The 27,156-nt window shown below is 43.6% G+C and overlaps 1 protein-coding gene across 1 annotated transcript in view; it reads right to left on the minus strand.

The window, feature by feature from the left end:
* The window catches only part of C4H10orf90 (chromosome 4 C10orf90 homolog), a 67,630-nt gene extending 55,378 nt beyond the window's left edge, over positions 1–12,252 (minus strand). Inside the window, exon 1 of the mRNA XM_075026607.1 lies at positions 12,025–12,252. Coding sequence (XP_074882708.1) covers positions 12,025–12,190 — 166 coding nt within the window. The 5' untranslated portion in view covers positions 12,191–12,252. The remainder of the gene's footprint in view (positions 1–12,024) is intronic.
* Positions 12,253–27,156: the final 14,904 nt, after the last annotated feature.

Raw genomic sequence — 27,156 nt, forward strand, 5'->3', positions numbered from 1 at the left:
ACGAAAGGCCCCTTGCTCACCCTTTCCTTGGCTGCTTTTTCGGCTCTTTTTGCTCCCCCAGCCCTCTTTCCCTGGACGCTTCCCGCAAGCCTTCCCTGTGCCGTCCCGTTTGTTCAGGGAGAGGTTTGCAGATCACGACACGGTTTTGGAATCACAGACTCGCCCCAGCCAGGCGCTGCAGGAGCTGTGGTTGCAGCCCTTGCACCCTATGCCAACCTCGCGGGGGGGAAAACCGCAGAGGCGATGCAAGAAGGGGCCCTGCTCACAGCCCCCTGATGAGCCCCGAGCAAGAAAAGACCCCCCTGGTTTTATGGAAGAGGGCTCAGAGACCCATTAACAAGCCCTTTTCTCTTTCCACCTGCAAGAGAAAAGGGACCGGCAGTGGTGTTTGGCTCACGCTCTCGCATCCTCCTCCCACGTACAATAACCGAGTCAGCCCACACGTCCCACAGGAGAGAAGTACATGAAAGCAATTGCTAATAGCTCAGCTGCTGGTGGAAGGCTCCGCGCGCCGCCGACGGAGGTTTTGGCTTTGGGCAGCACGGCAGCGTAGAAATTGCCATCAGCCCCACAAAGACGAGTCGAGAGACCGGCGCAGATTGCTGGCCAACAAACTTGGTCTCCTGCCTCCACGGAGGATGCAAAAAGAAGATCAAACCTTGTTTAATGATCTCGTGTTGCCACCAAGAACATGGGTATCAAGGAGATGATGTAAGCGTGGTTGTATTAGGGATGACTCCCTGGGCCACGGCTGAATTTTGCACTTAAGGCAAGGCTTCAGCCCTCTGGGTGAGGAACAGAAGGTCTTTTTTCCCCAACAGAAAAGTACTTATCCTTTGAGCACAGAAGCGTCTTTCTGCTATCTTAATTGTAACCTTTAGATTTCATTTGTTATTCTAAAATGTTTTTAGGTGATATCATGACAGTTTTCTTTTAAAGAGATTTATTTTACAGCTCATTTGTATTCTGAAATCTCAGTACAAGGATCCACAGCTTTTGGGGGTCTTTGGGATTAACGTACTAAATTTCTGTTTCTCTGACAATATTTTCTGCTTTTATTAGTCATCCTGCTATGAGGCATATCTCCAAGAAGGTGATTTTCCCTCCTGCTCACTGTATCTTCGGCAGAAAAAGCATTTTAGTTAGCTAATTAAATATAGTTGTATCGTGTATCAAATATCAATAATAATATAAGGCAGTAATGTTATGTCTACTGTGAGAACAAGTTGCAGTATACACCGTACCTGTGATATACCACTGTGGTAACAATTTGATGCAGCTGTGCTTTTTAAGCTTTGCTTGGCAGACTGACTAGCAAGCACGAGGTTCTGGCAAGTAGTTTTGGGGAAAGAGGATGCTGTAGTGATGAAGACAAGGATCCTTCCTCCACACACCTTCCCCAAGATGATGCAAAGCCTTGACTGCCTCTGGAGGAGCCCATGGAGCCACAGCCCAGGCGGCTGCTCTGCTCCGAGGTCCAGCTTTCACCAGCACTCCACTCAAACGCACCCATGTGCCGTCCTTCTCTGAATTTCTTCTCCCAGCCACATTCCCAGGGCTTGTACGAGGCTGTCCCTCAGCTTTCTGCTCCTCCTCTGGCTCTCCAGAGTATTATTGACTCCCCTTTTCTGCATTCTACATCAGCTGGTATAATATAAAGCAAAACTCGACTCACGTGTGCCTTATATGAGTATGTTTTGGATAGGGCATGCTTATGTGTACATCAGAAACTGCTATTTTTTTCTCCATTTCCCAGCTTCCTTAACATGAACAATTAAAGCTCTCTGCTGATTGAATACTAGCATATCCTAGCATTTCAAGATCTAATCTAACCTAAAACAGCTTATGTTTTTATACATGCCTTTTTTTTTTCCCCTCCCAAAGGATGCCAGTGTCTTTCACAAGCTGCAATCATAGAATGATTAAAATTAAGCCCTTTCTGGAGCAGTCAGTAGAAAGCATATTGATAACTTGCCTTCACTACCCATTTCAGTGGAGCAAAAGAGGGAAATCTTAGCTAAGCAAAACAGCTAAATGTCAACTGGTAGAGGAAATCTGTGGGATGCTCAAAATGCAGTAAGCATAGCTAGTGTTTCTTCTAAAGTGCAGAGAAGTAAATAAAGATATTTTTTGTGAAAAAAGTTTACCTTGTTCCAAAAAGTGTGCTCTTTTGCAGCATGCTAAATCTAATACCTTGTTCATGAAGTTATGATCTCCACCAGATGCAGAATACCTACAGTTCTTGATGAGCCACTCATCTTCTACCACCAATGCCCATAAGTCACCAAAAAAAGGTCATGAAAAGAAGCAAATTTTAAGTTTCTATAAGCAGAGATGGGCTCCTAGAAACTGTCAGTACCCATGGCCAGGTTCACTTGGGCACTGGAGGATGCAAGCACAAGGCTAACATTCATCTTCATTAATATTTTCAGTCAAAGCTTAAAGAGCAGTAAAACAAACTAAGCTGTAAGAGAAAATACATATTAGCATTTAGATTAACAGTTATTATCTCCATTTCCCATCACCAGACAACAGTGAAATACTGATGATGGTTTAAGATTTTTTCCAAAAAGGTTAAGGGCTCCCTGAATTCAAAGGGCTGGGAAACACTGGCCTGTAAGATAAATGCCACTGGCCTTGACACATGCTGCATATCCTCAATACATCTGGACTCTAGTTGGAATTAAAATTCATATTGCAGTAGCAATTAAAAGACAGAACTAGGTCATGAGCTGTTGTTCAAGGCAATACGCAGGCAAAGAAAGAAAAAAAAAAAAAAAAAGGAAGCAAGCAGCATTTGCCCTAAAAATTTCAGCAGTGAGAAATTCAGAAATATGAGATAGCAAAAAGAGGAGGATACAATAGGAAAATAACAGATAGGGTGATTTAGCTACACACTCACCTTTTCACAAAGCAAAGGCTGTTACCACTAGGCAGTTTGCGTTATGACAACTTAATTTTAGGGAGAGGACAGGGAATGGCTGAACTGGTGATGTTCGGCACCCGCCAAGCACCGACCGCTCGCTGGTGTGCTTGCCCCTGTACACATGGGCTGGTGCTGCGTGTGTGATATGTTCCTTTACACCTACATACAGCATTGTTTGCAGGAGTCATTTCTGTGGCTGGAAGATTTTTATTAAAGAAACCATAGCAACCCTCCTAAATCTATGTCCATTTTGGTACGCAGCTTTTCTTTTCTCCCGTTAAGTTCTGTATCTCCATCCAACCGTTTTATTCTGTATGGAAAGGACTGTGTGAGACATATATCCACAATGCACCCTATGGTATATCATACTCAGTGTGACAATGCACATTGTATTATCCACATCCAATTCTAGATGTAGAAAGCGGGAACGAAATCACATTGCTTCAATTCCTTTTTTAAAATTGTGCTAAGAAATTTTATCTGCAGGTTAGCACGGAACCTTGCTGCAGACTGCTCTTCTGGTTTTGCAATACTGCACAATATTATTAATGAAGGTGAGCACCCACTTTCAATTTAATGAGTGTCTCATTTTCATTCACGCAGTCACATGAGCAAAAAGATGGTTGAATGAAATTTTAGCAAAGTGAGAGCCAGCCACATAGTTGTTGATAAAACCTTGTTTTCAGTATAATTTAGCCTAAAGGGGACCTGTTAACAAAAAGTGACTACACAGGGAAAAAAGAGCCCTCCTTCTGTAAGACTTTGCAGGGCGATTTTGCCTTTTAAAGCCTGATATTATTGAAAAAAAAAAACCCATTAAAAAAAATAATTTTACACGCCTTTCCAAAATAGCCCTCACTACGCACAAGAGCTACGAGTAGGATTGATTTACACGTACAATCATCTGACAGCTGTGAATGTATTTGTTGCATCTACGTGGCCGAAATGCTGGATGCGAGGAGAGCCGCTCCAGCACTGCGCTGCTGACATGGAGAGGAGAGCGGGCTCCTTCTCAGCATCCGAAAAGCAGCAGCTGGCGGATTCAGAAGAGACAGTAGGCAGAAGAATTGCAGAGTACCTGTCCGCGTGTGCCCACGGGCCCTGCCTTGCCCTCGCTTCCCCATCGGGACTTCTGAGCCAAGCTGTGCAAGATATCTCCCCAACCTGCCCGGTTGTTGTGTGCTTGACCTTCCAGCTTTATTTTACATGTATGTGGCTCTAAGAGACACTAGAAGTCTAGATCAATAGAAGTATAAAAATAAATGCAAGCAATGAAATTCAAACAGATAGATTTGAAACGCAGTCCCAGAGATGGGACACAACCAACCATGAGGACTGCAGCTAGCGCTATCTTCTGTTCAGTCTTCCGCTGTTAAAAACACTTCTTTTTTTCCATATGTTTATGCTGGGCTATACTACAGATACAAGGGAAATTGTATCTATATGCTCTTGACTCAATTACTCATCTTCCAAAAGATGGCCAAAACAGCTGGCAATAGCTAATTTCATCACTGTTTATTGTATGCTTATTCTGCATCATTACATCCTCTGTCCCTTATAAAGCCTCCACTGATGGTCTTTAATCATCAGGAAAGGTTTATATAAAGGCAGCGAAGACATATTTTCAGTTGTTTGTGATACAACCCTATGCAGGACCCCAATTATTAATGGTAACACACCATCAACAAGCCAGGATACAACACTCAGCGAGAGGCTGTGTATACTTTGCAGAGAGTGGAGGAAAGATTATGCATGTTCAAAATCCACAGTGGTCATTGCCGTATGGCCGACAGTAGTTCACGCTGAACTTTTCCAGTTGCTCCTGGTGGACTGTCAGGTGTGCGACTGACGTGTTACACCATCACACAACCGTGATTAATGCATGTTGCACGTCACCGATGGAAATCCGAGACAGGTTTGGGCTTGGGACCACACACAGAGGCTTGAGTGTGACTGTCCTCTGCTCACCTCTCCCTCTCTGGAGAGACAGAAATGTCACATGAAACAGAGCAACGTTGTATGAAAGAAGAACACTCTTGAAAAATGCGCTGGGGAGATACCAGCTTGGAGCTGGGCTGGACCGCAAAGGGCTTAAGGACTGCTGCTCCTCCAGGCCTGGCTGTTCTCAGACACAGCACGGGATTTACAGCAAAGGAACACACGGAGAACAAGTAAAAAGAAGTTCATCTGCATTGCAATTTTATCTGTGCTGCTGCCGTACTTAATATGTATAGTCGTACCAACTCAGCTTTTCCACTTAGAAGCCACCAGGCAGCTACTAATAAGCATATAATTAAGGTAGTTATGTTGGTTTAGTCTTTTTTTAAGGTTAAAGACCAAACGGACTCATCCCCAATGTCTTGTGGTTCCCTTCTGCTGGAGACTGTTCCCCAGTCACGCAGGCGGCACTGCTGTCCCCGAGGTCCTACACAACAAAGGTGGCAAGTCCCGTCACGAGGACGTTCTGGACCACGGACCAGCTCTGCTGCTCCAGGCTCTGCTCCGTAGCCAGCGACCACGTCGTGCTACGTTAGCTTAAGTTTTCTACGTGCCTCCGACCCGTGGCACCAGTAAAGTGGCTGGTGCTCTGTAGGGGTCGGCGTTCGGAAGATCTCGCGTTGTCACGGAAAGTTAGAGGATTAGTCGCAGCCTTGTGATGTACCTGTAACCCCACCTCCCCTTGTTAGTATAAAAGGAATTAACTGCGCAATAAAAGGCGGAAGTTGGCGCTCACACTGTGTGTGTTATCTGTCTCTTTCCCTGGTCCGGGCCGACCAGTGATCTAAGCGTGGCACCTTGATATGTAGCGAATGCTACATAGTGGTGACCCCGACGTGATCGGTTGCCATGGCGACGATGGAACTTGCGCAAGTGATTAAGGTGTTGAAAGGGTTGGCTAATGAGGTGGGTGCCCGAGGAACGATTAGGAGGGGCCCCACGGGCGAATGCATCCAATGGGTGCTGCGCCGGGGAGGGATGAGTTCTCCCACAGAAGTTTTTAGTCCCCCAAATTGGGGAGTGGTTCGGGAGATGTTGCTTCAGTCGGCGCTCGAGGGTGAGCACGGCGCTGCGGAACGATTACGAGCTTGGGACATGGTGGAGGGGGTAGTTAAGGTGGGACTAAAGGCTAGGGAGTGCAGGTCGGCGGCGCGAGCTATCCTGTTTGCGGATGAAGCGCCGGTTCGAAAACAACGGGGGATAGTGCCCCCAGGGACGGTGGGACAAGATCAGACGGAGTGGGTGGTTGTGGAGCGGGGCTCGCGGAGCGGTTCCTCTCTGACTGATAGCGTGGACTCAGAGGGTGCGGCGGAGATAGGGGTTTTTCCGGTGGAGACGGTACCTCCGAGACCGGATGGGCCCTCTCTGCGGCGGGCATGGGAGGTGTTACGGCAGGATCTTCTGAAGGAGTTGCGGGAATGCCTCCTGGACTGGGTTCCCGGCGGGGATGTTAAGGGGGAATTGTACCGTCAGGTGAAGGAATGGGAGGAAAGAACGCCCCCGGAGGGGGAGCTCACCAGGCGCCCTTGCCGGGAGAGCAGGCGGAGTTTCTGCCTGCCGAGCCTATGCAGGTTGACTCTGTGCCTGCCGAGCCTTTGCCTGTGCAGGCTGAGCCGCTGCCTGTGCAGACTGAGCCTTTGCCTGCGGCGGCCGAGCCTTTGCCTGCGCAGGCTGCGCCAGTGCCTGTGGAGGCTGAGCCAGTGCCTGCGCAGGCTGAGCCAGTGCCTGCGCGGGCTGAGCCTCTGCCTGCGCAGGCTGGGCCTCTGCCTGCGCGGGCTGAGCCTCTGCCTGTGGAGGCTGCGCCAGTGCCTGTGGCGGCTGAGCCTCTGCCTGCGCAGGCTGAGCCAGTGCCTGTGGAGGCTGAGCCTCTGCCTGCGCAGGCTGAGCCAGTGCCTGTGGAGGCTGAGCCTCTGCCTGCGCAGGCTGAGCCTCTGCCTGTGGCGGCTGAGCCTCTGCCTGTGGAGGCTGTGCCAGTGCCTGTGGAGGCTGTGCCAGTGCCTGTGGAGGCTGAGCCTCTGCCTGTGGAGGCTGCGCCAGTGCCTGTGGCGGCCGAGCCTTTGCCTGCGCAGGCTGCGCCTTTGCCTGCGGCGGCCGAGCCTTTGCCTGCGGCGGCCGAGCCTTTGCCTGCGGCGGCCGAGCCTTTGCCTGCGGCGGCCGAGCCTTTGCCTGTGCGGGCCGGGCCGTTGCCTGTGCGGGCCGAGCCGTTGCCTGTGCGGGCCGGGCCTACTGAGCCTGTGCTGGCTGCGCCTTTGCCTGCGGGGCCTGGCCCTGTTGTGCCTATTCTTGCTGCGCCATCAACTGCGCCATCTGCCGCTCCTGGGCCGGAACGGGTTAATCCTTCGGCTGGGCCCTTCCGAAACTGGCGCGCGGTACCAGCAGCTATAGACTCCGTTTATTCCGATGAGGTGAGGATGGATAGTGCGATACGGCAGTCATCAAGAAGCGCGCCACAGAGACAGGCAAGGGAGGGACAGGACACCTTACAGAGGCATTGGAGGGGAGTAAAAAAAAAAAAAAAAAAAAAAAAAAAAAAAAAAAAAAAAAAAAAAAAAAAAAAAAAAAAAAAAAAAAAAAAAAGAGAGAGAGAGAGAGGGATAGAGAGAGAGGCGTTTCACTGGAAAGTCCTTGAGAACTTAAAGAATGCTGTGAGTCAGTGCGGAATCCACTTACTGATAAAGCCAGTAAGTGTATGTAGAACTTGCTTTAGGGAACAAGTGTGTTAAGCATACTTTGATTAAACATAGCATGAGCGAGGGTATGCCTGTGTACAAACACGTGAAGGGCTCCTGAAATGGGTTCCTCGTCGTATGATTCATCCTGCCTTAACCTCGTAGTGTTTGAGTTTTCTTACAGATTGCTGTTATCCTGTCCTGGCTTATGACACCTTGGGTATCCGGATGACATCCCTCTCAGAGTCCATCAATACGTGCCTTTATGGGATCCGACTGTCGGAACTCGCGGCCAGGAATCTAGGTGCCTCGGACATTAAGCCTTAACATCAACACACCAACGATAAGCCTTATAGAGTAATAGAAGTAACTCTTTCCAAGTCTTAACTTTCAATCTACCTCTTGTGTGAATTTCTATAAAGGAGCTTTTTGCTCTCCAGGGCAAATGGGACATTTACGGGTGTTTAAGATAGAGTGTTTTAAAGTAGTTGTAGAGATATGTTTCTACTCATGGCACTTTATATAGTTATTTCTTTGTGTGGAATTGTTCATAACAATAGAAGCCAACTCGTCATGGGGAGGGGAGAGATGTAGGGGTCGGCGTTCGGAAGATCTCGCGTTGTCACGGAAAGTTAGAGGATTAGTCGCAGCCTTGTGATGTACCTGTAACCCCACCTCCCCTTGTTAGTATAAAAGGAATTAACTGCGCAATAAAAGGCGGAAGTTGGCGCTCACACTGTGTGTGTTATCTGTCTCTTTCCCTGGTCCGGGCCGACCAGTGATCTAAGCGTGGCACCTTGATATGTAGCGAATGCTACAGTGCTCAGCCAGCACTCGGCTTTCCCAGGGCCATGCTCCCAGACCTTGCTCAATCTGCATGCTGGCTTTTCCAGTCTTTCTGCTTTCTCTGCCACAGCTGCAAAACAACAGCTAGAAAATTTCCTCTACCTGTACTTTAAAACTTGCCTTTTATTTTGTGCATTACTTGGGCTTAGAACTAGAGGTTGGTATTGTTTCAAGTATCTTAGCCCAGCATAACTACTATTTATAAAAGCTTTGCAATGCAAGCCCCGAGTAGGAAACCTCAGCACGCTTCCACCTTGATGCAGCAAAGTCCATCAACCGCAGCAGTGCCCACAGCCAGGCAGAACAGCCACAATGCACCGCCTTTGTGGCACCAACCCCAAAGAACAGCAAAACACGTCTTACACAAAGGAGGGAATGCCGCCAAACCACGAAGAACCTGCTCTTACCATTGCTCGCAGCACGCACACCCACAGCTTTGCTCTCACAGAGTTTCTATACCTGGGGAAATAGCGGAGACTACGCATCCCCCTGCCCTCTGCCTTGGGTGGGAAGCAAGGAGACACGGGTATCCTCATATGAAGAGAGACATGAGAATGACATGTCAGGGATTACAGAAAACACCTCTTACTGTACGTAGTTTGTATGCACAAAGAAAAAAAAAAAAAAACCTAGACCACTCCAAATTGCCACACACATGATTTTTGCTACAGAATGAGCTGAGCCATACTAGAGCACTTTTTTTGGCCAAGTTTTAAAAACACTTCAATAAATTTGTGTAAACTGCCACTTCTAAAATTCACAAAAGGTAGTAAAAATTAAAATGGACACCTGACCTTTGCCCATTGCCGGAAGGAGATCCTTAACCAAAAATAGCTGCACGTGATTTGTTTTTATAATTCAGCAAAGGAGAACAGATGCAGAAAAGAGTACCCTCAAAACTGTGGTTATAAAGTTGAAGTTAATGTGCAACCAATGCTTGTGGGGTTCTGCAAGGATTAAGAATTGACCCCATGGGCAGGGGACAGAAAGTGACTTACCTGGAGAGACTTAACGCTTTTGCTGGGACCCAGTAAGTGAAAGTAATGCATGAAGTGAAAAGAAATGCTGCTGCCAAGGGCCGCTCCAGTCTCTCCCTGGCAGCAGCGACCAGTCCGCCCTTCCAGCCTCTTGGCACTGGTCCTGTTATTGCCTCCAGCACTCTACTGGCCATAAGAGCCATGTAGCCTCAGCATTAAACTGCCCCCATACGATATCTCTGTGCAAATAGATACTAATGACGTAGTATACCTCATCTGCAAATACAAACCACTAAAACCTTTGCCGTGTAACGAAGCTGGTTAAAGAACAATCGGTTCATTCTCGGTATCTCAATGCAACCAACAAAAAGCCAACAGGTACTTAACACTAACTACACTGAAGTGCAAGTTTTGTACGCCATCTGGAAAATTGCATTTTTGCTTCATTTCTATTTCAGCCCCTTCAGGGTGCACACAGGGGAATATTTCCACAGAGGAAGCATCTTAACACAGCAATGACTGCAATAGTTACGGGGTAACGTTCATATCCACGCTACCACTGCTGGCATCCAGCGCAAACACAGGCTGGTGGCTTGCAGAGCACCAGGAACAATTCATGACTATTTATACTTCTCAACCCCATTGTACCAAAAGCTTTTAAGTAATTAGTTTTCCCTCGTTAACAGATGCACTGCCTGGGGAAGGGCACACAGGTGCTGCCAAGCCCCATCCTGGATTACAGGGCAGCCCTACGTGGTCTTGGAGTGGAAAGCTCAGAAGTGCCAAGCTGGGCTGCCGAGGAGGGTAACACAACTGCAATATTTACACAAACGCATTATTCCCAAGGCAGAACTGCAGGTGTTATTTTGGCAAGATCAGAGACCATAACAGCAATAAAAATATTCACCGGACAGTACCACAAACCCCACGTATTTAAACCAGAAAGATGAACAATATTTATCAACATCACTTTTATGGAGATCCAAATGTACTTTTTGAGACATGGGGTGTCATAGTGATTCTTTGCTAGAGTTGCATCCTGTCCTAAAAGGAGCAAAGCTTCTATACCTCAGGTACCAAAAAGTAATCTACAAACACGGTCAACAGGGTGAGCAGTGCTACTCCACTGCGAGCACAACTCTAATAACACGTGTGGGGTTTGTACCTTCTTACTGACATATCTAATACATTATTCCATTTTTCTCTTTTATACTTTTAGAAGCAAAATAGACATTTGGTAAAGTCTAATTTAATATTATCGCTAATGCATTCAAACACATCACTAAAAACTGTGTTGCTAAAATTGCATTACAGAAAAAACAGGTAAAACAGACACTGTTATCTCCTTGAAAAATATGGGCCTTATGCTACAGCACTCACTGATGTGAGTCTACTGAAACCAACAGGATTACTTAGGTGAATAAGGATTACTCCCATGATTAAGGAGAGCAGGATTACATCCATTGTTTGCATATCTCCTCTTATTTACACATCCCTATTTTCACCTCTTGTTTTTTTCTTAAAACATAGGGCATTTAATTACTGTTAGCACTAGATATCATTATGCTGTACTTTTATCCCTTCAAAATTTGGCTGTCTTTTGGATGTCAAATAAAATGCTTTTATGATCAAAACAAAGAAAATAAAGTAGAAGCAGCAGATTCTGGACTATGTAATTAAAAACAAACAAAGAAAAAGAAAGAGACCTTGTTATCCACAATCAAAACTTATTCATGATTCATTTCATATTCATGCTCCTATCCATGGCTTCTGCTCTTGGGAGCTGATTATTTATATCAATTTTTATAACTGTGCCAAGTAGTGAGTTACCTGAGAGTTCTCAGGCAACGACAGTATCACTACTGGAAAAGAAGAAAAATCAGACAAACAATGGAAACAAGTATTTTAGGTAGGTGTACTGATAATGAATAATAAAGCAAAACATTTTGAGGCTTTTCACCTCACAAAGAGGTGGTAAATCTAGCCTTAGTTCATCACTGCCATATGCTTTACATATGAAATAGATGTCCTTCTTATCCTTAGAAAAATCAGGTAAGTTACCAATGCCTTTCAACTACTTTATGATGCAGTAAAATAGTTAATGCACGGTAGGAATGTTGTGCAGGTGCCAGTTCCTGTTCCCAACCCAGTCAGAAACGTGTTTAGCTGAATAACAAGCAACACAAGTTACACTTACAAGAGGAAACCAACATATCTTATGAAAAATAACACACTTTCTTTCAGATTCTCCAGTCTGACACTGAATTGCACTAGTCTGAGTTTTGGTTGCAAGAAATCAGACCTGGGTCATAAATATATTTGGTTTTAGTAGTGTGCTACAGGGACTTGAAAATTTAAATAATACAAATTAATTTAGGAAGGCTTGATAGTAACTTTAGTGTCAGTACTGTAGATACTGTTTACATGTTTTGTAGAGTTAAAAATAAAGATATTGCATGCCTTTTTAGGCTGCTTTAACCCGTTTTAAAAGCAAAAAGAATGCAGACTATTTTTAGCAAGACTGGTAAAACGCCGCACATCACAGTTACTGTAAACCGAAAAGAGCTTACGGCGGATTCGGAAAGCGTCAAAAGTTGCACAAACTTACCGAAGCGACCCGTCTTCTTCCAAGAAGAGTAGTTGATGGTCAAACACATCTGAGTCACGAAAGACTGAGTTTCCCAGGTCCATTTTGCACAAGGCTTAACCTGAAAATCCAGCCGGCTGTGTCGGGCGCAGCGGAGGCACGGAGCTTTTCCCTCTCCAGAAGGCATTTCGGGGCTCCGCGGGGATGCGCGACGGCCCGAGCGCGGCCGGGCCAGCCACCACTTGTTGCAATGGTAACAGGGAAAGCCAGGATCTGCCTGCTCAGGCTGCAAGGGCATGAATAATTCATGCCTTCCACCTCCCCGCATTAGCATGCTGCTCAGGCAGCTCCAATGAAGCAATTCATTTTGTCCTTTGTCTTCAGGAAAAGCTTGCTGGATTAGCGAGGGTTATCTGTGATGATAAAACCTGGGCCTGCTGATTTATTTAGTCTGATTGGTTGGAATTTGTGTCCCTAAATGCAGGTTTTACAGCCAGAGTATAAATTCAGTTGTGCATCCTCAACCTTAAGGCAGGCGCGGGTTGTTTGGCTCTAGCAGCAATATCTAGCTACAGCACATGAATGTTTCATTTTCTTGACTTAAATATTGAAGCTGGGCTCTTTGTTTCCGAGTGCTTCTTGAGCAAAGTTAAGAGGAAATCCCCAAGTATGCTGCTCGCACGTGGGTTTGCGCCTATTTCTGTAATGACCTCTTGGACTGCTAAATAGCTAACACCTGGATTCCAAAATGTTTGTGTTCTAAGTGCAAGATATGGGGGGGAAAAAAAAAAACCTGCAATGAAAACCAGCAAATTTATGATTTACTTTTTTAAAAAAATAGTCATACATTGCGGTGCTGTTTTTAAAATAAGCTTGTGGTGGTGATATTTTTCAATGTGGTATTTTAATGTTTATTTTATTTCTTTTAAATGAATAGCAGCAGCACCACTGTTTACCATCTAGAAATCTACAATAACTGAAAATAATAACAACCAAATAATCATAATTCTGATTAATTGGCCATGAAACTAATAATTGAATGCAATGAAAGATTTTTTTTTTATCAATTACCTATGTGGTTATATAAGCATTATTGAGACATATAAACACAGATTTTTATCATTTTATCTGATACTGTTAAGAAGAGCATTGGATTATTGTATTAGTTTTTGTATCCATATGCTAAATAGGACACTGGCAAATAAGAGAGTGTAGAAAATTGCTGCAGAAATTATTTGAACTCTAAGGAAAAAGGTCTTAAAAATATGTGATTCAAGCTGGTTTGCTGTCAAAAAGGATATTGAGAGTTAACTACAGTGTACAAAGGGCTTTGCAAGGAGAAAACACCTCCAGTAGAAGTACTTCTGAGGTACATATTTCTAATGGAGAAGGTGATTACTTACCTCCTACAAAAATCTTCTGAGTACTCTAGTGACTTCTACATTTCCTAGATACCTTTCTAGAAGATATGGTTTTGCCAAACAAACAACAAAAAGTTACTGGACTCACAACAGGTTTAAAGACTTAAAATGTAGAGAACATAAGAACAAAGTCCTTAAAATCCTGTTAGCATTGTATTGCATTCATGTAGTTCACTGAAGTCTATGGTACAGAGCTGCCTATCAGTTGCTTATAGTGACTTTGGTAATCTTTAAATCAAGAAATTTTGCAATGATGTCAAGACTTCATCCAGAGAATGATTACATTGTAGTGCAAATTAGGCTGATGAACGTTTCATGGCAGACTTCATAATGTTTGCTGCTGAGCCTTTCTAGAATAACCCAGGTGGATGCACTTTTCCTCCCATCAGTTTCTCATCATTCCAATTAAGGCAAGAAAGAAAAACAACTCGGAGCACAAGGATATGAAATAATTTGATTTTGCCTGAGAACTTACACATAAAGCTTACTTCTGCCTCTAATATTCTTATTCTAGACTGTTTTAGACTGAGAAAAGCACAACTTTATTCAGTGTTTGATGTAAATGGGATTGAATGGCTTTTAGGACTTTGATCACCAGCTTAAAACTGCAGCAGGGACAGAAGAGTTTGTGATAATCTGCTAGATTTTGGCACAAACTAGAATTTGCTGTTTCTTCCAGATTGCAGGTGAGGCAGGGTTTCAAGGTGGTGATTACAGAGACCACTGCTGAGGTCACCCCCTCCTATGGTGGACTTCTAGCAACGGCCGAAAAATATGTTTTCACCTGAAATAATGCCATTTCTTCACCTGCACTAAATATTGTGTGCTGGTTTTGATTGGGAGAGAGTTAATTTTCTTCGCAGGAGCTAGTATGGAGCTAGGTTTGGGGTTTGTGCTGGAAACAGTGCGGATAATTCAGGGATGTTTTGGTTACTGCTGAGCAGTGCTTGCCCAGAGCCAAGGGCTGTTCTGCTCCTCACCCCACCAGCGAGGAGGCTGGGGGGGCACAAGGAGTTGGGGGGGACACAGCCGGGACAGCTGACCCCAAGGGACATTCCAGACCATAGGATGTCATGATCAGTATATAAAACTGGGGGAAGAAGAAGAAAGGGGGATGTTTGGAGCGATGGCGAGTGTCTTCCCAAGTAATTGTTATGCGTGATGGAGCCCTGCTGTCCTGGAGGTGGCTGAACATACGTCCTTTAGGATATGTGCAACATTAAAGGAAAGGTTAGGCAGAAAGGGAGAAGATAGCCCAACAGATACTGGCCAGCTCAGTCCTGGGAAACATTTCCCCGCAGGATGTACCGAGACCGAATTTGCTCTTCATTCTGTATATATAATGGTATCTCTGGCTGCAGCTGCGGAAGGGGATTATGCAGGTCAGTATCAGCAGAACAGCTTCAGCAATGAAGCTGGCATGTCCTGCGACTTCTCTAGAGGTCTCCAGGTAGATGATGAACAGGAAGGAGTGCAAGAGGTACAGAGGAAGAAAAGGGAATAGCTGTCTATTGATGCTATGTGAGTTTTGCCTGAAAAGTTGATTGACACAGTTGTAGCTCAGACTACCTATTCAGCCAACGTCACATATGCAAGTCAGTGACAAATTATAGTTGACTGTGCTTGAAAGCTACAGAAATGTTGAGTAGCATGAGCAGGAAGATGGGGTTCCTATCCATTGCCATCAAAATATCATCTTTTAGCGCTGTTGACAGTTTAATAGCTACTTCTGTACGTTGGAGAGCATTGTGAAGTACTGCCACTATATTATTAACCTAGGCTGGAACTTTCCTGCAAATGCAGAGCAAAAAAAACCCACACAAATGGAGCTTCTGAAATAGTTTAAGATTAAAGGTGCGCTGTTCACAACATGAATAGTATCTCTCTAATTGCATTTCAGGAGGACCCAATAACACTTTAATCCCCAATTCCGTTATCATTTACTTTTTCAGATCAAATTGATTCCATTCCATTTTAAACATGCAGATGGTGGCATTCAGTTCAAATCAAGCACTTTTAATTCCATTTGTTTCCCCTGGGCAGCTGAGATGGGGTGTGGATATGGGGGAGCTACGCAGCCTCCCACTGACCTGTGAGATACAGTGCGTAGTGCTCCAGTGGTGACCATCAGAGCTACAACCCTTTAGTAAATCTCCACCGCTCTTAAAAAAAAAAAAAAAGCCTCTGTGCAAAGTTGCATCCATGTATGTAATTACTTGAAATCATTCCTAGAATATACTAAGTTGCATCACACCTTTGAAACGGTTTGCACGGCCCCAATCTGTCGCAGTTCAAAGATGACGTGTATAATATCACACAGATTAAGCATATTATGTAGCTGGGGAGGGACAGGGTGATGGTGTGACTACGGAAAAGATTTGGGATGCAGGAGATTGGAGTGTGACTGTCTATTGATACCTTTAAATTAGCTATCACTGTAGCATCTGGTTTCTGTCAAGGTATTGCAGAAAACCAGTGAGATGCATCTAGGAGGTTAGTGAATCAATTCTCTGCTCTGCCCATGGGCTGACCCTTCCCTGTTGGCTGTCTTTCAGTGTCACCTCAGTTATTTGGGTTTGGATTTTTTTTGTTGTTGTTGTTGTCCTTGGCACCAGTGGCAGGCCATGTGTTCCCTGCGGGGAGGCCAGTCTACGGCTGCCACCTACCCAAGGTGGCACCTCTCCAAGGTGGCCAAGCTGGCTTCGGGACGAGACACCAAACAGTGGCTGTTCTGGCACACGGCTCCAGGACGACCGAGGACAACATCATTAACCAGCCCTGGAGAGCCACGGTAATGGGGTGGCAGGCTTGCCAAAGCCAGGGTTATGCATTCTGCTGTGACATTATTCCCCATCTGTGTTTTTGGGGTTTTTTTTTTTTTTGAAGTACCACAAAAACAAAGCATTACAAAAACGTCAAGCTGTGAAAAGAAAAGTCAAAAGCCAGAAAATTCAAAGTTAATGCTGATTCTTTAACTCAAGTCATTAACTCGGAGGCATGCGTGAAGTCTGGGCAGAAGCCTTAGCTGAACTCGCGCTGGTTTGTGTAACCGGCTGAGGATTCGCACATCCGAGGGGGCACAGATTTGTCCCTGAATATAGGAGGGGAACCGGGACTGGCTGAGATAAGAGGCTGGACGCCACTGGTATGGGGAAAAAGAGGGGCAATCAGGAGACAGATTTCCTGAGAAATTAGGTAGGGGGAGGGAGGGGACAGAAGAGATAAGCTCATCCCAGAGACTGGCAGAAAAAAAAAAGATTAAGGACACTGACAAATGAGAAACCCGAGAGAGAAGACATGAGTTAAAAGGTAACCAGGGGAAGAAAGAAGTTCAGACAAGAAAGACAGAGAATAATTGTGAGGGAAAAAAAAAAACACAACCCAAAACCAAAAACCAGAGAGTGAGAGGAGAGCAACTGGGATAGGGGTCTGGTATCGACCTGGCACAAAGATGGGGACTGGAGTAAAAATGGAAGGAAGGCAACAATCTCTCTGAGGGGAAGAAATATAATTTGGACTGTGCAAGACGGAAGAAGAAAAGTCAAGAGGTAAAAAAAGCTCACATTTGGTGGCAGTGGACAGAAGAGTCAGGACATATTAGATTTTTCCTCTTTGGTAGTCAGGATGGAACAGGATTCAAGTCTCCATTCCTCTCTCTGTCCAGGACACTTTGCATATTGATCCTGCTAGCTGGGTCCTATCCTTAATTTCTGCTTATTTTTTTCAAAAATTCAAATTACACACAAGAAATACAGACTAAAACAATCATTAAGGCTGCAAATGAAACACCCCAAAGAAAGGAAATTCTAAGAAAACTGAGGAGGGAAGGCTTTTGCAAACCCTGTGATACATACATATACATCGCTCTTCTGTTCAAGATCTTAGAGCATTTTGGCTCTTTGAAAATACACACAGCTGGATACTTACATTTAATTAAATAGTTTTTAAGATAATGACTACAGCAGCTTCAGCATAATTCACAATTAAAAGCAATCAAGCCCAAAATTCAAAATTGCTCTTATTCAAATATCTAGCATCAGTAATAGCCTATATAGTTTTCAATGAAATGGGAGTCATAGAACTCCGTTCCAGAGTTTACAGTTGTAATAAGTACAGATTTATGGGCAATAAGGAAGTATCTATGTGTACCTTCTTGTGCCTCTCATTTATTAGGCTAAAGCTGAGACATCCCCAAAAATATCTTTAATTAGTTTAAGCACTTAATTTAACAAGACAAGCAGTTTAAACAAATACAAACTACTATTCTCCAGCCACCACATACATGAAAAAACTATTATTTTTGCAAGATTAATAAAGTCACAGGTGATTTTATAACAACCTAATTAAAGCATAATTTAAACCTAAGAGCAAGGATGTTTTTGCATCAGCACTGAGTAAAGGGAAAGAAAATATTATCTATTCATAAATACCATAGTACTCTTTTTGTATAATTCCTCTGTTTCTAATGTATGAAGACACTTTAGAAAGCAAGTTGCTTTGCTTATAAAGACGTGCAATAAAAGCACTTGTGTTAATTTTTCCCTTGGATAAACAAGAACATATTTTCTGTTCTATCATGTAATCCATGCATTAAGGAAGGACAGTGCAATAATGAGAAAATAACTGAAGTTAGAAAGTCAGGAAAAAATACTGATAAGTGGGCTGAGGGGATAGCTTGCTCCCTCACATTTCAGATGCATTACATAGAGTGGCTAAATATTTGTATGGAGTGTAATTAACTTTTTTTTTCCTATAGTAGAACATGGCATTACAAAATACTGAGCACATTCAAGTACATTAAAATCAGTGGGAAACGAAGAGACCCAGTATTTTTCGCAATACAAGTCAGAGCCCTTTTGGCTGCAGTCCAGCATTGGATCTCTTGCAAGCCCCCTTTGTCACAGGCAGTGTCAGGCAGTGGTTTTTCAAGAGAAAGGGCTCAGAATTCTCATTAGTGGACTCAATTGGGGAGCCTAAATTCCCACAGCCTTTTGTAGCCATCTCAAGAGATGATGAAGTTTCTTTAACTTATCAATAGACAATCCAAAAATTGGATTGATGGTAAAAGAAGAAGGGAGAGGCAATGCAATTTTGCAAAATCACCAAGAAAATGTGGATGGCAAATGTCCTCCTGATAAACATTCATACAGCAACAGCAAGCTAACTGCATTATTTGTCCTCCGCAATTCTGTAGCAATTGCTCCCACAATGGTTTCTTCCCATCATTATTCATTAAGTTACTTCTCTGAACTTCATTTAGATATCATTCTGTGAATACCATTATTTTAAGAATATAAATAGCAATTGGTATCTCCAAATACCTTCTGCATGGACTTTAAAATTCTAAACGTCAGCAAAGTATTTTATTGCAGTTAAGAGTTACTTTCCCAAAGGTCTGCTACAATGCAGGTGAAGTCTTGGCTCTTCCAGAGGCAGTAGCGGATCTGCCCACACCTTTGCCCAGACTATACCAGAAGCTTCACTTGCCCCATCCTTTCAGTGCCACCCACTCATTACTTAGATAGAAGGGATATTTTTCTGTTACAGACCTCCACAATGCCCATCCCTACGGGCCCTCATTCTTTGTTTAGCACTTATTGAATAAATCATTAATCACCGCCACCTCAGCTAAGGAACAAAACTTCAGAGCTGGTAGTAGATAAGAGGCAAGAGAAGTTGCAGTTGCCTTCAGCTGCAGAAGTAGGACCTGAGATGAGCAGTATGGGAGACACCCACCGCCAAAAATCCTGATGGCCAGGGAAGACCCAGTGGAACCACTGGAGTGGGACAAGGAATAAGGGAGGGTGTCTCAAATTTACTGTGAGCTCTGCTAAAGGACAACATCATATTCACAGACACAAGACAGAAACAAGAGGCTTTGTTTACAAGTGTCCTTAAAACTTGGAGTGAAACATGCCTTCCTTTTTGTTATTAAAAAAATAATGCCACCTAAGTTCTTCATTATACTTCTTTGTTATTGCAGCACAGACTATTATGAAGAACTGTCTATATTGCACTGCCTGGACCGTAGCAATCAGCTGCACAGAGCAGCTCTTCTGTACAATAGATACAGCCTACCGCTTAATGATTCGCTTCATGGGCAATTTGTACAAAGAGGAAGCATTTGCTTTTTTGACTCATTTTAGTTTCTCGCAATAAATAGAATAATAAACTGATGTGCCAAGTATCTAAACTGAGAAAGTGCCTGTAACAGCCTCTATTTCCTCAAATATTTATCTCCCAAACATTTTTAAAATTTAAACATAAGCTATTTAATTGCTAATAAACCATTTCATATTAATTGGGTTCAAGTAGTAAAATAAAACTGTGTTCAGTAACTGGCTGTGCTGTTCATGGGTCCTGATCAGCAGTACTGCTGGACTTGGATTATATCTTCATCATTGTATCACCAACAGTTTTAAAGAATCCTAAACACTTAAATGAGAATAAAGAGAGGGAAATGAAGTTACGATCTGTTACATAGATGCAACAATTTAATATTGCCTCTGCTTCCCAGAAGCAATATTATCCAAGTTTATGAAGAGACGAGTCCTACCATTAGTTCACATAATTCGATGTAAGCTCCACTGGAGTCAAATTCTGTGCTTTTTCCTGCATGACATTTCTAAGGTCTTTCTTAGACAACAAATGTAGGAGTTTTGCTTTTTAACTGCACATTGCAAAGTGCTCATATTGGTCTTGATTAACCTCTGCCTTGGACTAGTAGAAATATCTCTCTGACCCTGACAAATCCCAAACCACCTCACTTACAGCCATCCTTCTTCACAGATAATTTTGCTGGCTCATTGCTTCAGCCAAATGACTCCTCTGTTCGCAGCCTCCACTGGCTGCTCTTCCCTATTGCTTCAAACACAAACTGTTACGGAGATGTCGATCCCTGCCTCTGCTCTGACACTAACGCAGGCTTGGCTGCCGCTGTGTCGTACCTCTCCGTTCTGAATTGCGTTTCATGCCAGTCTTAATGGCCTGAAAGAATTCCCCTCTCAAAAGCTAAAAGGAGACCTGATTTCCCTCTTTCAAACTCTCCCTTAAAGGTCACCTCTGCTGCGACTCCTGCAGAGAAAAAAAAAAACCAAACAACCTGATAACAGTCAAGGAACTAAAGTCCCAGGACAGTGCTTGTGATCCTCATGGTAACCTTGTATTTCTCCCAGTTTTTGTGAGAGCCACCCATATTTTCCCAGCTTTTACTTTGACAGTAAATTCTCTGGCACCGTTACCACATTTCAGTTTCTGTTAAGTGCCTATCCCAATGAGCTGAGACGCCTGGCCCATACTGCAGTACAGATGGGACCGTGATTCTCAGTTTGGCAGCCACACCAAAATAAATAGATCATTTCAGACCAGATCAATTTAACGCTTTCCCTTTCATATTTTCCTGGGTTCATTCAGGGCTCACAAGAGAGGTCACCAGAAGAAAGAGTGGTACATGTGAATCAGGAGCAATCCTTTACAATATCTACAAAATTTCTCAGTTGATGTTTAGCAACTTGTCTTCTCCACATAGTTCACAGGATCCTGGAATAATCCCGGTGGGAAAGGACTCAGAAGGGTTCAGGTCCAACCCCTGCCCCAGCCCTGGGGTCAGACCCGGCTGCTCAGGGCTTTCACCCGTTGAATCTTGAAACCTGCGAGGATGAGGATGGCACAGCCTCCCCGGGGAGCCCGTCCCTCCGCTCCTCTGCCCTCCGTCGTGGTAAATCCACAGATCTAGCTGGCTTGCTCAGAAACATGCAGATTTGCAGCCTGAGCGGCTGCACTGATTTCTAACAGAAATCTACACGATAAAAAAAGACAGAGGAGAAAAAAAAAAATCCTGCTTGCCCACTACAACCTTGGAATTGCTTCGATAATGGAATAGGATTAGACCACAATTTTAGTATTACCTGTGCTGTTCAGTTCTCTTATTATAGTTTAAAACCAGAAATGATTTTTTTTTTTTCCGAATAAGATTATGAAAATGTACATGCTACCACGAAGCATCAGAGCAAGCCCAGGACCATATCCTGCACTCTCATCTACTGATCACCATTTCCTACTGCTGTACCTTTTCTTTGGGTCTGTTTTAGTCAGGAGCCCTTCAAAGCCATCCTGGATGAAATCTTGGCCTCACTGGAGCAGATGGAACATCTCCCATCGGCTGCTATGAAGTACGATCCTGTATCATCTTTGCTTTGCCATGTAAATTGCTAAAGCTCCCCGAGGTGTATAGGTTCTGATGACTTTGTCGTCTGCAGCAACTGGGTCTCATATAAAAGAAATTTACAGGCACAGTAACCTGCTTGACCTGAAACAATGAGCAACAAGAAGTAATTTCATTGTGTAGTGTATGGGGTTTCACGTTTTCCCTTTGGCCATAGCGCTGCCTCCCAATTCAAGTAAATTAATTCCCAGATATAAACTTACAAAGGGCTTTCTTCACTTCTCAGCATCTTGTTGCCTGGTTTCCTAAGAAATTCATGACCTTTGTAAATAATTCAAAAGAGAAGAGTGAACCAGGAGAAGACAAAAGTTTACCTGACCGCAACTGTTCCGAGGAAGGGTGTCATTTCTGAAGAGGTCACATTAGTGGCAGGCCTCTAGTAAATTAAAAATTAAACAGGTCAATGAGGTTGACGGCTATGGTTATGCGCCGGAACTCGGGAAAAAACAACAGTGATTAAGGATAATGCAAATGCTATTCCCATCTCTAAGTTGTAGGTGACTGCATTTTAATTTTTTTTCTCACAATAAAAAAAAAAGAATGTGAAAATATTTTCTGCAGAAATTAAAGGCAGAGGGGTCTGTTAACTTAAGAAACTATGCCGTGATTCCATCTTAAAATTTTGCTGCACTTAAAAATAAATTAAATGGCAGGCAAGGACAGAATCTATATTTCACAGAAGGTGGGCCACAGATTGTGTCCACTGGGACCAGTATGGAAAGACACTTTTGGTCTAGAGGTCTGCTGGCTCATCCTCATAGGTACGTAGATGTTTTATGTATATTTTCTTTGGGACAGAGTTCATGCCAGACTGTCACTTGAAAGGCTGATGGACCTTTCAAGAGTGAAATATATATCAGAGGGCTAAAGTGTGAGATAAACATATATATGTATTTAACATAAAAGTTTTGAAAACTTCAGGTTAATTAAATATTTTAATTCAATTACATACCCACAAAATATCTTCCAGTCTTGGAAAAAGACAGCTGCAAACTTCTGTCTGCAGGATGCGAGCCTACTGTGTATACACACAGAGTTGGAAAGCTAAAGCGTGATCAGATCAGTGACAGTGGCACATCTTCCATTGGATCGTGAAGGTAAATGTATGTATGTAAAAAAAATTCCTTAAGGCTCTTTAAAACTTCGTATCAATTTCTTATAGGAATTGTACACATTTTACCATTGTCTGCTCTTGTAACAGTTATTTAATTAAGTGGTTCTCCTTAATGCACTGTTTCAGTTGCTGTCGGTATTGAGCAGGTCCTTCCAAAAGAAGCAATCATAAACTGCTAGCTGGGTTTACTCAACTGTGGCCTTCCTAAGCTGATTTAAGCGGTCTGTCAAAATTGAAATTAATTAATTCACTGGAGAGCTTTGCCTTCTCCAAACTTAAGTAAAAAGTGATGCAAACTAGCGGTAATCAGATCCACATTTTTCCAGGCAAAGTGATCTAAATTATTTTAATAACACTGAAACATGTACTTTTTCTAATACAGAGGGGCAAATCACGGGAGACAGGATACCTCTCTACTGCAAAAATCCAGAGAAGGACAACCTTTTTCCTATCACTCTGGAATAAATTTCCTCTTCAGTGGCAGCTTCTGCATTTTAGGTGCTCGACTCCACCACGCAGGCTCCGTTTAACAGCCCAAACTGTTGCAGGACTGTGAAGAGCATTGCAAGTACAGAATAAAAGACAATAGTAGCTGGATTACATCCACGTCCAACTGTTGGAGATCCTGAAGCGGACAATTACCTTCTGGTTCTTACTAAGGTTTTTCAGGTTTTAAATGCTTCCCCGATAGCTTGGTACACAATTATAGGTGGATTAGAGAAAGTGGTAATAGGGTATTTTTGGTCTAATCTTCTCTCAATTGTTAATATTAAAGGACTTTTTCCTCTTCATTATACAATAAACATGAACCACTTTTTAAAAATGAGCATTTTAACTTATTAGCTACTTAATGTTGGGGGTTTTCAGCAATTTTTTTTTTTTTTTTTTAAAGAACTGCGCCAAAGACCAGGAGGCCTGTGAGAACAGGAGACAACCCAAGCAAAGATCACAGTAGGAGCATGGCACACATTACAACTAGGTGAGGATGACCTCGTTGTTGACCTCATTGCATTCAGAACTGGCTGCAACACCTATCTCCTCAAGTTGATTTTCCCTTATTACAACTGTCAAACTTTTACAGAAAAAGACAGCACAAAAACTACAAAGTAATCAAGCCATTTCAGCCAGAAACTGGGAAGAAGGGAGATACAGAGTTATTGTTCTATCTGAATACCTGAGGGGGTTTTCAATATCTCTGATAAAGCACAGATTCCCATAAAGAGTGGTCCTGTGGCCACGTCAGAGCCATGGGATTTGGCTGTGAGATACGAGCAGCTAGCTGTTCTCTTTGCAACCTTGCAGCATCTCACCGCAATCGCAAATCTTCAGCTTTTTGTGTTATTTTAAACATACCCTTGGTGTGAATTATGAGCGTTTGCCATAGTGGATTGCTTTGGTAGATGGTTTCATAGGTGAGTTTGCAACCTTTTACTGCAAAGCAAACACTGAGGTGACATTTATTACATACTCAGCCATGATTTGCAAGAGGGATTTTCCACCTTGCTTAGGGAAGAGCCCACAGTACAAGCAAGCTTTCAGAAGACATTTCTTTTTGGCTACTCAGACTGATAGCATAGAAACCAGAAATATATAAATTAAAGAAAGAAGTAATAACCTCCCCTTACTATTATTAGGAGCATACCTGTAACAAGGTGCAATGATAGCCAGCCCTGGTCAGGTATCAAATCAGAGAGATTATTCCTGTAGGTTGGATTAAATCTGGTTTAACTCACTAGTTGAAAAAAAACCCACCCTATCTTTTAGAAAAATAATTCACGCAATAAGCTCTCTCAGTACTGCGAGTACCTGGGTTAGTGGGTGAACAGCAGCAGCCTCCATGCAAACCGCCACTGTGTGCCAAGCACATGCAGGGGCAAAGATTTCTGAGGTTGCTTTGGGATGTTCTGTGCACTGGGGGGGAAAAAAAAAAAAAAAAAAAGAGCTAAAAAAGTGGAGAAACACCAAGAAAAGGCAGCAAAGGGGCATTACCCAGGGCCACAGAAGAGCTGCGGACTTGCCCAGAGATAAAACTAAGAAAACATCGCTGGTACTGAACTTTGAGTAGAGGGGGATCGGTGCGGCGGGTGAGGAAATGGTCTCCAACAGCTCGAGCCCTGCTGCGCTCCGGGAAACGGGAGTGTGAACGTGCCCTACAAACAAACAGGGGCTCATCAGAGGACCACACGACACTATCATCACTTTCTCTTCCTAATGGAAACAACCTGCAGGACATCAAATATTGGCTCAGTGCTCGGAACAGAAGGGATAACACGGTTATTAGACAGAGCCATACCTTTAACTCATAGAGTGCATTTTCTGTGATTGCTTCTCAGACAATAGCTTTTTTTTGTTTCCAATGCCCTAGGTAGGGGAGAAAAAATGAATGCTATTACAGGTTAGAAGATAGCTGGGATCACCATGTAGTGAGAAAAGAAAGGGAAAATAAACAATAAATGCATGAGAGGCAACAAGGGCTAAAAAGGTAGGGCAGAAGTACTGAAGTATAGTTTATAGCAGTATAATTTATATTTATAAAGTTATACCTATATTATATATGTAATCCACCTACTTGCAAATATAGAGATACAGAAATAAACTATGCAAAGTGAGGAAAACAGTCTCAAAGAGACCTCTGCAAACAGTTTGGATTTTGAATCCCAAATGGGGAAAAAAAAGAAGCACACGCGCTTCATAGCAAATCAGAACAAAACCCCTCCATTTCTGTCCTCGAACCACTTCCAGGTTACCTGCCCCAACTTCTGTTTTTCAGAGAAAAACTGTTAACCCAGAAAAGTTGCCTTGCTTTAGACAAAGTGCAATGAAAATTGTACGCTGAGCATCAGACTGTGTTGACTTCTGGAGCGCTGGATCACACCCAGCGCAGTGCAGCAGCAGATCAAAATCTGAACTTCCTCAGCATCGCCTTACAGAGGTGGGATGCTATTACAGAAGTTGTGTCAGAGCTCCGATTTGCTTTTATCTAGTGCTGTATTTCAAGCTCCTTCTCCTGATAACAGTATCTCAAGGATTTGGACTATTAAAGTTATCTAAAAGTGATAATCGTTTTCTCTACAGGGAGTACGTGATACACTGCCTCTCCTTCTTTCCTACCATTTGCCTCTTTGTTGCTACCTCTCCATCCACCTCTGTAGTTTTATGCCAGCTCTACCTCCAATAACCTCTTTCTGTACATCTTAATTTTTAAAGGCCTCCATCTTTGTCCATTAGTTTGCCTCCGTCTGCAGCATGACCTCATTTCACTGTAGGGTTGCCATAAAATCATCTACTATTGCCTGTTTGCTGTCCAAACACCTGCTGTGTGTTGCCATCCCAGTGAAGCTGCATTTTGCTTTGCTTCTCTTATTCTGTCCCTCCCCTGCTTTGTATGCTGACACTTTTTCCCTAATTATTTTATTTACGCATATGCCTTTTCCACTCGGTGCTCCTATCTTTACAATATCTCTGTCACAGCTTCACCACCTCCAACTTCACTTTAAATGTATGTACAGAGATCTTGAATTTTTGCCTGTTCGTGGGTGTAAATAAGGTGGCAGGATGTGTTACCCAATTTGTGTAGACAGAAGCCTTTTTAATCTAATATCACTAATATGAAAGAGTCAACTGTTGCAATTGCAGTTATATGCAAAATTAAACGAGGACAATTTGTCAGTTTTGAAGGACAATTTGAGAAAACAAATTTTGCAGAATTACCTGTGCTTATGCTTTGTTGTGTTAGGGTGCTGGAGGGATCAGCTGAGAAGTCTCCAGCTCCGATATTGGACACCTATGAACACAGTCTTGCTTTTGGTTGGCATCTCTCTGCTCCCACAACACAGCACGAAACTACACCGTACTGGTCAAAATGCAAAATTAGCCCCAGTTCTCAAAGAAAACAAAATCTGACAAAACATACATTAAACCCCCCCAGCCCCTCATGCCCCATCTCACCGTGTGTGTTATAGCCCAATTCTCCTTGTCGGTTGGGGTTCCACATCGATGTCCTTTATGGTCCGGGAAAAGCTGAAATCAGTCACAAATCTGTCCGGGTGCTGGTGCGACATCTCCCCTGGACCGCGGAGATGTTACGAGAGGCCAGCAGCCGTCTGGGATTCTCTTTCACCTCGTAAGGCCCTTGATAAGGGAATTAATCTCGCAGCAGGTCCCCAGCCTGCTGCTTCCAGGGGTGCCACCAGGGTCAGGCACAGGTGAACGGCCGTTCAGCGGGAACCAGGAGAACATGCTCTTGCCATAAGACAGCGCTGCTGGAGCCCAGTAGGAAAACCATGGGATAACTACGCGCCTCAGATGTAATTTCAAAGCTAAGGCAAGCTATGAATTTTCAGCCTTGATTTATCTGCAGGCCACTCTAAATTAATTAGGGCAAGGAGCCCCTG

Source organism: Buteo buteo, chromosome 4, assembly GCF_964188355.1.
Source record: "Buteo buteo chromosome 4, bButBut1.hap1.1, whole genome shotgun sequence".
Classification (NCBI taxonomy): Eukaryota; Metazoa; Chordata; class Aves; order Accipitriformes; family Accipitridae; genus Buteo; species Buteo buteo.